The sequence below is a fragment of the Amblyomma maculatum genome, chromosome 5 (genome assembly GCF_055883805.1).
Source record: "Amblyomma maculatum isolate TAMU_Amacu chromosome 5, ASM5588380v1, whole genome shotgun sequence".
Classification (NCBI taxonomy): Eukaryota; Metazoa; Arthropoda; class Arachnida; order Ixodida; family Ixodidae; genus Amblyomma; species Amblyomma maculatum.
Genome location: NC_139348.1, coordinates 95112878 through 95123434, shown reverse-complemented (window position 1 = coordinate 95123434; position 10557 = coordinate 95112878). Strand labels below are relative to the sequence as shown.

General features: G+C 43.8%; 1 protein-coding gene and 1 pseudogene across 1 annotated transcript; one reads left to right on the top strand and one right to left on the bottom strand.

Moving 5' to 3' along the window:
* Positions 1-1774: 1774 nt before the first annotated feature.
* On the bottom strand, positions 1775-2700 carry LOC146188818 (uncharacterized; annotated as a pseudogene).
* LOC146188817 (uncharacterized) lies at positions 2235-5166 on the top strand. The gene has a single exon (XM_084603918.1). The coding sequence runs from the start codon at positions 3250-3252 to the stop codon at positions 4456-4458; it is 1209 nt and encodes a 402-aa protein (XP_084460044.1). The 5' UTR covers positions 2235-3249; the 3' UTR covers positions 4459-5166.
* The last annotated feature ends 5391 nt before the right edge of the window (positions 5167-10557 follow it).

The following is a 10557-nucleotide window of genomic DNA, read 5'->3' as shown; positions in this document are numbered from 1 at the left end:
AGAAGCAGCCATACTTGTGAGCAGTAGTCAGTGTTTCATATTATCTATTCTAAAATAGCCATCTGTGCCGCTGTGATTACTGCATGCTGCTGCCATATTTGCAATTTTTTTGCCAATAATCAAAGTTCAATTTAGTCATTGTTGTCACTTGGAGTCACAGTGGTGATTTTGAACTCGTGCATCTGTATTTCTGGGCAGTACAAGGTGTGAAATTGTCATCCCCTTTAACATCTGTGTTGCTGTGATAACTGCATGCAGCTGCAATATTTGCAATTTTCTTGCCTATAATCTAAGTTCCTATATTTATGCATTTTAATTTTCAGTCAATGTTGTCACACTTGGAGTCACAGTAATGATTTTGAGCTCAGACATCTCTTGTGCAATAAAAGATGTACTTACAGTTTCCTTATTTTATTAATGTGGATATAGTGACTGGTGTTGTAGTAACAAACACAAGCAACAGTCTGCTTAAAAATTAATTTAATTCTTTTCATTATAGGGAACAGGTGGGACAAAGCCACAGCAGCTTGGCTAGTCCTCACCTCCTACAAAGTGACGACAGTGGATATTTTAGAACTTGAATACATGACATGGCAGTGCCAAAAAAATGAGAAAACAAAAGAGCTTGTACAACACAAAAAGGACACACACTGGTAAGCATGTACACTGCATGCCCGGGCTCACATGTAAAATAAAAATAAATTCCAGGAAAAAAAAAAGAATCCTCTTAAAGCTTCATGTGCACAAGCTGTTCAATTATCGATGCCTATTCAGGTGCCAGGTACACATTCTTGTAGGTTTCCATGAACCCTGCAATGGACTCACGGAAGTAATGGTGTGCCGGCCGTGCATCAACATCATGTGTCATGCAGCCATGCAGGCCTTCCATGTGCAGTGCAATTCCATCAGCATCACAGCGTCGAAAGGATAAAACTTGAATGGAGGAAAAGGGACTACGTTTCCTGTGGTGTTCATTGCTTTTTATGCAGGAAGCCCGAAATCATCATGTCTTCTTGGGGTGTTTAGGCGGAGTAATTGGACATACAGCGAAGAACGCTGAAAAAAAGACCTGCCACTAGATCTCCAAAGAATTTGTTTCCTACCCATAGAAACTGATGTCATCATGTCAGTATCACTAATTGCAGCTTCATTGTCATCACTACTACCATCCTCAAGGTAGACAAGGAGAATTATGACATGCATTTCATGATCCCGGGTGTGGCGCAGTTTGTTAAAGTGCTCAGCTGGGGATCCAAGGGATGGAGGTTCGATTCCTTGTAGACAAGAAATATGTGCGTTTCAGTTGACGACATCACTTGATTGAAAGCTATAGTGGGACAGGACGCCGTGACTATAGGTAAATAAAGGCTTTCGCCTTAAAAATTTGTAGTGCCCCGCCGTGGTGGTGCACTCGACTGATGTGGCCAAGGATGTGGGATCGAATCCTGGCCATGGTGGCCGCTTTTCTATGGAGGCAATAAGCAAGGCATCCATGTGCTGTGTGATGTCAGTTCACATTAAAGAACAACGGGTGGTCGAAATTTTCGTACTCCTCCGCTAAGGCGTCTCCATAGCCTGAGTCGCTTTGGGACGTTAAACCCCACAAACCAAACTAAACCAAAAATTTGTGGTCATGATGGAACAACAGCGAAGCAAACATAGACAGAGAAAAGACAGACAAGACAAGCGCTGACAGCAACTCAGCTGTAAGCAATGCTTGTCTTATCTCAGTCTTCCCTCTCTCTGTGTTTCAGGATGCCATAAGTGCAATCACTTATGGCTTCCTCACACCAGGCAGGCGCCACTGCCATTGCGTTTGACCCTCATTACAAAAAAATTGATCAATTTGTTGCGCACAACAGTGGCACTTTGTACACAGTTTCGTGCCCTCGCACTCCGCAGCTTGAACATCGCTGACTTTGCTTCTTCCCTCCAGGAACCTTCGTGGATGTTCCTGAAGGGGTCAGAGCTGTCAGCGTAGCCACGAGGGCAGTAATGGCTGCTGGCAATGTTCTCCAAACAGAGAAAATTGTGCAGTGCGCATGTGGCTTTCACTATGTTGTCCACATTTTCAGGTTCCAAGTTTATGCGCCTCTCAAATATGCGCCACCGGGAAGCCAGGATCCCGAAGGCATTTTTTGCACACCTTCTGTGGGGAAGGGGTGGGGGGGGGGGGAGGAAGAAAAAAAAAACTTTTGCTTGCAAATGTAAACCTTTTAACAACAACAAGCAAAACCATTCTGTGCCTCCATACGGTTGTTCTAACAATTTGAAAATATTGTAAGCCAGCATGTCTGTAATAATTGGCAATAAAATGAAGCCAAAAATGCACCAGCTGAGTTTCCTATTATGTTCTCACTTGACCAAAGTTAAGAAAAAATACCACCACACTGCATGAAAAGCCCGTTTAAAGGAGTGAAATTGTACATACCTTGCACGGCTGAGGCGATAGTTGTACACCACTTATTCAGTATCTGTGCAGCTCCCTGGCAGTGGCCGCATAAAATCTGGACGCAACTGGAAGGCCTCATGGCAGATCTTTTCTGACTCTGGCAGCTGGGCTGCATCAGGCAGGTCAAGCTTGCCCTCATGTAGCCGTTGGCCAATAGGGGAGTCTTTAAAAATGCCCCCATCACTGAACCTCCCAGGTGCACCCACATCAACAAGCTGGAATAGGTATTGGCTGTCCACAACTGCCATGAGAACAATGGAATGGGTGCCCTGGAAACAAGTAGAAATATGCCCGCAGGGGGCACCTGTTAAAGCAGGTGTTTGCGTGTACTGTGCGACACCACGGACCCCAGCACCCACGCTTAGCCGTGCGTGGCATTGCCGTGTCTGGGGAAAAGGGGATCCTGGTGGTTGAGCCGATGCCGAGTGTTTGGACCCTTAAGGCCCCTCGGCGGAGGCAACACACCACTTTGGCCCACGCTTCCCACAGACGGCACCTCCGGGCTGACCCACCCGGGGGAAATCGGCAGTCGCCTTTTCCTGTCCTCCCCCTTATCTTTCACTTTCCTATCTCTTTTCTTGGCACTGTCCTGTCTCCTCCTCCTTTCTTGCTTTTTCTTTTTTCCTGGCGGCAAGGGTTAACCTTGTGTGGAGTAGCTACCCTGAGTTACCCATATTCGGTTATAGTAGAGGTGTACAGCTGGCGTCGGCAGGGCTTGTTGCAAGTTTCCTGTCTCGCCCCCTTGTTGGGCTCCGTGGTGGGTGGCTGGCACAACTACCGAAAAAGCAAACCCTTTCATGGACTCTCTATCTTCAACACATGATCGCCCTCCAAACAAAAGAGGGCGGACCGATGTAACAGGCCAGTTCGTGCAAAAACAAAAAGAAACCTTTCCGAAATACCACATTGTTCATAGTGAACAGTCAGAAATCCCAGCTAGAAAAATCTCTCCATTTACGGTATCAAAATGTCTCACAGGAAGCCTAGGCCCCGGTTACAAGGTAACCAAACTAACAAATGGTGACCTCTTGCTTGAAGTCAGGACCAAACATCAGTTCTCTAATCTGAAAAATATTGTGGCACTTGGGGACATACCCATCTCCATCACACCCCACCGATCTCTCAATACTGTCCGAGGTGTTATATCAGAAAGTGACTTTTTGTCCCTGACTGAGGAAGAAATGGCAGAAGGACTTGCTGACCAAAATGTCATAGGTGTCTACAGAATCAAGATCCGAAAGGATGACAAGGAAATCCCCACCAAACATCTTGTTTTGACTTTCAACAGCAGCACGCTCCCAGAATCAATTGAAGTGGGATACATAAAAGTAAATGTCAGGCCATATATACCAAATCCAAGAAGATGTTTCAAATGTCAAAGGTATGGTCATGGATCACAGAGCTGCCGCGGCCGTACCACATGTGCCAAATGTGCATCAAGCGAACATAATGCAGACAACTGTGCTGCAGCACCGCACTGTGCAAACTGTGACGGGGAGCACCCCGCTTACTCAAGAGCTTGTCCAACTTGGAAAGATGAAAAGCAAATCATTACCATCAAAACAACTGAGAATATAACTTACAAAGAAGCACGAACCAAATACTTCCAGACAAAACGCACAGCATTCCAGTTCACGGCAAAGCCAAATCTCGCCGAAGTGGTGCGACGGGGCGAGGCACCACACCGGCCTTCAACACCTGCCCAGGCCACACAAAGTGAGCTTGAGGTAGGGCCTTCTGCGCCCCTGGTGGAAGTGGTTAGTACCACTCCACCCCAAAAACAGGCCACCCGTTCCTCAGGGGCGGTGGCCCACAAGACCTCTGCCCTTGAGGCGGGGTCTAAAAACAATGAACACGCGCCTGCGGCACAACTGTCCGCCTCCTCTGAAGAGGTGATGGACACATCCAGCCAAGATGGCCATGTGCCTTCGTCGTCACACAGACGGCGAAGCTCCTTGGAACGATCCAAGAAAGACAGGGCCCGCATCACGGGCCCTGAAAAATAATAACTCTACTTCTAAACTCACAAAAGAATAAGATGGTGTTCCTAGTGCAATGGAACTGCAGGGGACTTTTAACCAACATAAACGACATAAAAGATATCCTAACCACACTCTCACCTGTTGCGCTTTGCTTGCAAGAAACAAATCTAGGTCCCAAGCACACAAAAATACTAAAGAAATATCAAGTCTTCCGCCGAGACCGACAACAAGCCAGCAGACTTTCCGGTGGAGTGGCCATTATAGTGCAAAATGGTATTGCAGCCCGAGAACACCAATTAAACACCAGATTAGAAGCTGTGGCAGCCACATTACTTACATATAAAACCATTACTGTGTGTTGCGTGTATATTCAACCTCACCTAAAAATAACTCTCCATGATTTAGAACATCTTTTTAGCCAGTTTCCAGAGCCATACGTGGTAGTAGGCGATTTTAATGGGCACTCACCCCTGTGGGGTAGTGAGAAAACTGACGCGCGAGGCCAAGTTATAGAGAACCTTATTCTTTGCAGTAACACATGTTTGTTAAACTCCGGAAAACCTACTTTCTGTTCTCCAAACACAGGAAAGATGAGCGTTTTAGATTTGTCTTTTTGCTCGCCCTCTATTTTTAACGATTTTAAATGGAATGTTTTAAATAATCCATGCAGGAGTGATCACCTACCTGCACTAATCAGTTTATCATCTTCATCTTCAACATCTGTCATACCAACCAAACCACGACGTTGGAAACTCCATTTAGCAGACGGATTTTTTTAGAACAGAAGCAGACTTGGAAACAATTTTTTCAGAGGAGCATAGCGTAGATAAAATGAATAAACTCATCACAGATTGCATTATAAATGCCGCGCGCCTTGCCATTCCACAAACCTCAGCAATGGTACAACAAAACAGCAAAATCTGGTGGACACGGGAATGTAGGGAGGCAAAAAAACAACAAAATAAAGCCTGGGGTAAGTTTCGAAGATACCCAACATATGAAAATTTGACAGCTTATAAAAAAGTTAAAGCTAAAGCTCGTTATATTCGTCGCAACGCCGAAAAACAATCATGGCAGAAATTCGTGACATCTATAAACAGCTCAACACCATCTAAAAGAATGTGGGAACAAGTCCACAAACTAAATGGCAGCTTCTCCTCATATACAATTCCGATTCTCACAGCACCTGGTATGCAAACGAGCATCGAAGAGCAGGCAAATATATTAGGAGAACATTTTCATAAGGTTTCAAATTCTACACACTACACAGAAACATTCCTAAAATATAAGAGCACAGCTGAAAAACAAAAGCTTCCAACAAGTGGCAGCACGAACAAACCATACAATAGTTTAATTACACTGCAAGAATTAAAGAAAGTCCTAGCTAGAGGTAAACAAACTGCACCAGGTCCTGATCAAATTCATTACGAGATGCTTGCTCATCTATCCGAAGCCTCTGTAGAGGCACTTCTGAAATTTTTTAACAAAGTTTGGGTTCTAGGGAAATTGCCGGAAGCTTGGAAAAGGGCCATTATTGTACCATTCTTAAAACCAGGAAAACTGCCAACTTCTCCTAACAGTTATAGACCTATTGCTCTCACCAGTTGTCTAGCGAAATCTTTTGAAACTATTTTAAATACTAGATTAACCTTTGTTTTAGAATCTCAGGAACTTATTGATATTCATCAGTGCGGTTTTAAGAAAGGGTGCTCAACAACTGACCACATAGTACGCCTTGAAAACACTGTCCGAGAAGCTTTTATACATAAACAGCATTGCCTCGCAGTTTTCTTCGATCTAGAGAAAGCCTATGATACAACGTGGAGGTACGGGATCCTGCAGGATTTAGCAGATCTAGGCATCCAAGGCCGAATGCTAAATGTTTTAAATAACTTTCTCTCACACCGTTTTTTCCAAGTCCGTCTCGGCGCCACCCTGTCTATAAGCTTTGTTCAGGAAAACGGGGTGCCACAAGGGTGCATTCTAAGCACAACCCTGTTCGTTGTAAAAATGAATTCCATTTGCAGAGAAATCCCAAATTCTGTTATGTTTTCGCTCTATGTAGATGACCTTCAGATAGCCTGCACATCCTCAAACATACAAACATGTGAGAGGCAAATACAAATAACAATTAATAAACTAGCGAAATGGGCCGACAAAAATGGATTTCAGTTTTCTCCTCAGAAGACGGTGGCAGTTATGTTTTCTCTCAAGCGAGGCATTCAGAACAGCCCTGTCCTCCACTTAAATAAAAAAGAATTACCGGTGAAAACTGAACACAAATTTCTAGGCATTACGTTCGACAAAAAACTTACGTTTCTACCACACATAAATATACTGAAAAAGAAAGCTTCCAAATCTCTTAACATACTGAAAGTTCTTTCTCGGAAACGTTGGGGATCCGACAGGGCATGTCTTCTACATATATACCGCTCTGTTACACGCTCACGCTTAGACTATGGGAGCATAGTATATGGTTCAGCTAGACCTTCATACCTTAAAAAATTAGACCCGGTTCATAACTTAGGCCTTCGCCTTGCGTGCGGAGCGTACAGAACATCCCCAATAAATAGTCTTTATGTGGAAACGAACGAGCCTTCACTGAAAGACAGACGAAATGCACTCACATGCGCTTACGTTCTCAAAATAAGGACACGAAAAAAACACATCTGTTACCCGGTTGTCACAACTTGCCCCTCCCGAACAATATTCACAAATAAGCCTCAGACAACAAGACCATTGATTATGCGATTTGAAGACATTTGCCGTGAGCTCCATATTCTGGACACCTTGCCTGATGTCGCTCAAGAAAATAGGCCCCTGGCCCCATGGTACAACTTTCCAACAGTCTGTGACCTCACTCTTACACAGTTCAAAAAGAGCGAAACTCCTACAGAACATATATTACAAGAATATCACGCACTAAAAGAGAAATATAGCAAATGCACAGAGTTTTACACGGATGGATCAAAAACTGCCTCCTATGTGGGCTGCGCTGTAGTGGATCGGAACTCCGAAAAAATTATTCGACTTCCTCAATGTGCATCAATATTTGCAGCCGAGTGTTATGCTGTCCTGGTAGCTGTAGCAAAAATTGTGTACGAGGGCATCGAGAACAGTGTTATCTATACAGATTCACTGAGTGTACTCACAGCTCTAAACTCCAGAAATGCAGTCATGCCATTACTCGGTAACATAATACACGATGTAATAAAGATCTCAACCCAAGGACATAACATAATATTCTGTTGGGTTCCAAGCCACATGGGCATTGAAGGAAATGAGAGAGCAGACGTGTGTGCTGCTCAAGCAGGCAGGAAAGAAATAGAGAAAGTAAACATACCTTATAAGGATTGCATAAATTTAATTAAACGAAAACAAAAGGATATATGGCAGTCTATATGGAATAACCAAGAAAGTAATAAATTGCACCTCGTAAAGCCCAAAATAGAAGAATGGGAAACAAGCACTCATCAAGAACGCTTCATGGAGGTTACAGTATGCCGTCTGCGTATCGGGCACACACATCTCACACATAACTTTTTACTAATGAAACAAGATAAGCCTACGTGTGGAGAATGCGGAGAAGTGCTCACCGTCAACCACATCCTGATTACATGCCCAAAACTAGAGACACTACGGAGAAAGCATTTCACTATTTTTTATGATCGTGCCATCCCTTTCCATCCCAAATTACTTTTAGGAGAAAGAGCAATAATAAACTTAACATGTGTTCTTAGTTTTTTAAAAGAAGCAGACGTTCTGAATAAACTGTAAACTTTAACGAACCTTTTTCCCCTTTTTAAATAAGCACAGATTTTAACCTTGCTCTTGGCGCATGATAGCCTGAGTTGCTTATGCGCCAAAAAACCCCAATACAATACAATACAATACAATACAAGTAGAAATATGAACAGTGAAGGCTTGGATCCAGAAGTGTCGCTACCACAGGAGTGAACAGTTTGCATAGGATGTCCTTTGTGTGCATTTTCCTCAGGATAAATGAACATTCTCCAGTAAACCTTTTTACGATCCTGAGAAATCAGTCTGACTGGGTGGTTTAGGTGAGCAATTGTCACTTTTTCCTATGCTATGAGCATAGCCCACTGCCCAATATGGCAGCACTGTTCACTGCTTTGTGAAATTGTGTGCATGTGGAATGATGTCTTTCTTGGTTTTATGCAGACTACGGCTTTATAAATAGACTTGCCATAACAAGCCCCTTATTATCTGCTCAAGCACTTTGTATTCATTCCACATATATATAATTTTTTTTTAAATAGCTGTTAAGAGTCTCGCACTTTCTTGCACTAGTTCTGTGTGAGATTGTTTTGCAGACATAAATGACCCTTTCTACAATGCTCATCAATTTGGGCCTTGACAGCACCACTGCAAATAGGCTATAACCTTTAAATGCTACATATCATCTAAATATTTTTGCTTTCACACCTTGTAGTTGAAATAAAGGCTGCCTGCATCCTTGGGGCATTTAATCTCAACATGCTTCCCATCCACTGCTCCCAGGCAGTTGGGGAATTGCCACCGACTCCAATAGCCTGAAGAAATTTGGAGCCACTCTGTTTGCGTTGGAGGCTGCAATATAAAGACCAGTGCTTAATCAAAAATGAAATACATGTATCATAGCTGACCAATGGTCGAAGGCAGAGTTTGCATACCTTCATATATATTGGGGTCAGCACCTGCCAGAGCACCTTGCATGTCAGGTGTATAGCCTCTGTGGCCGTAGTGATCCCCACCCTGAACGCCATTGCAACATCTTTTATTAGCATTCCTGATGACAGGTATCTGAAAATATGGACAGTCACAAGCATTTCAGCAAGTTTAAACACATGTACACTCACACTTTTTGTTCTGATTGCTGGGCGTCATCCAAGCAGTCTGTGAAGCCACTAACATTCTTTGTAATGAAACGTATGGCTTCAAAATAACCACTTTAGGCAGCAAGCTGCATGATGAGACTGCTATGCTAATTCACAGGCAGCTCGCTGCCATTAAAAATCTGCTGTGCAGCAGCTAGACTATACATACAAGATGTTTTTCTGAAGGTCCAAAATTTTTATAAAATGGGAACTTCGTTCCGATATATTTTAGCCCTGAGGCTATATATATATATTGTGGGCTAAAGCGAAATCAAGATAAGAGGCACAATGCTTTTGCTACCTTGCTAACCAAGAAAATGTACAACATGCTCCCAAAACAATTATTGGTAAAAATGCATTTTGTAAATCAGATAACTAATTAGAGCATTCTGCCTCTAACCTGGCGTCCACCGTAGTCCTTGATACAACTTAGGGCTAAAGTATTAATTTAAGCATGCCTTCTTTATATAAAAATATTGTGGAGCCTCTAAAAAAATAAACTGATATAGGCACACTATTGGCCCTACCCAGGGAAAATAAGCCGCAGTGGAAGATCGTAAACAAAGTTCCTGCACAAGATCCGCTCGTCGGGCACTGAAATTATTAAAAGCAGTTCACAGAGTACCTTTTGAAACTACGTACCACAGCGTCAGGGCGAGGCGCTCGCCAGACGATATGGGCTCTCTGCAGAGCCACTCTTTTGTCAAGCGACTCTTTACCAAATCGTGGATAAAGTCGAATGCCTCCGGTGACATCCGGTAGAACTTTTGGAACAGCGACGGATCTCCGTTTTTCATCACCTTCATCTGCAAGGACGTATTGAAGTATTTAGTTGCACTGCGCTCACCTCTTCGCCAGAAACAACTTACCGCCGTGAAGAACTCGCTTTCTTCGGCGCGCCGCTGCTAGACTGGCTGCACCCAGCATTTCCTGTCAAAAGCCTTCTTTCTTTGCATGATCAAGAGCAACCGCAGTGCTGCGAGCTTCCTGCGCCTGTTCATTTTGCGCGGGCAAAAGATCGCGAATGCGCGTGCGCTTTTTCAAGGCAAAAACGAAAACGCAACAAGAAAAACAAAAGGTCACTTCAGGGGTGTGAAATTCCCTATACCTCCCAGCGGCCACGAATTACAGACGCTAGCGCCAAACTCCCCATTATAAGACTACAGCGGGAGGGGGCGCGTAAAAAATGGACTTGACGGGGGAGGCCGTATAGCGGACTGGTCCAAAGAAAACGGTGCGCTGA

Coding starts and splice junctions, on each gene's coding strand:
- LOC146188817 (XM_084603918.1), top strand. CDS start 3,250: ATGGACTCTCTATCTTCAACACATGATCGCCCTCCAAACAAAAGAGGG.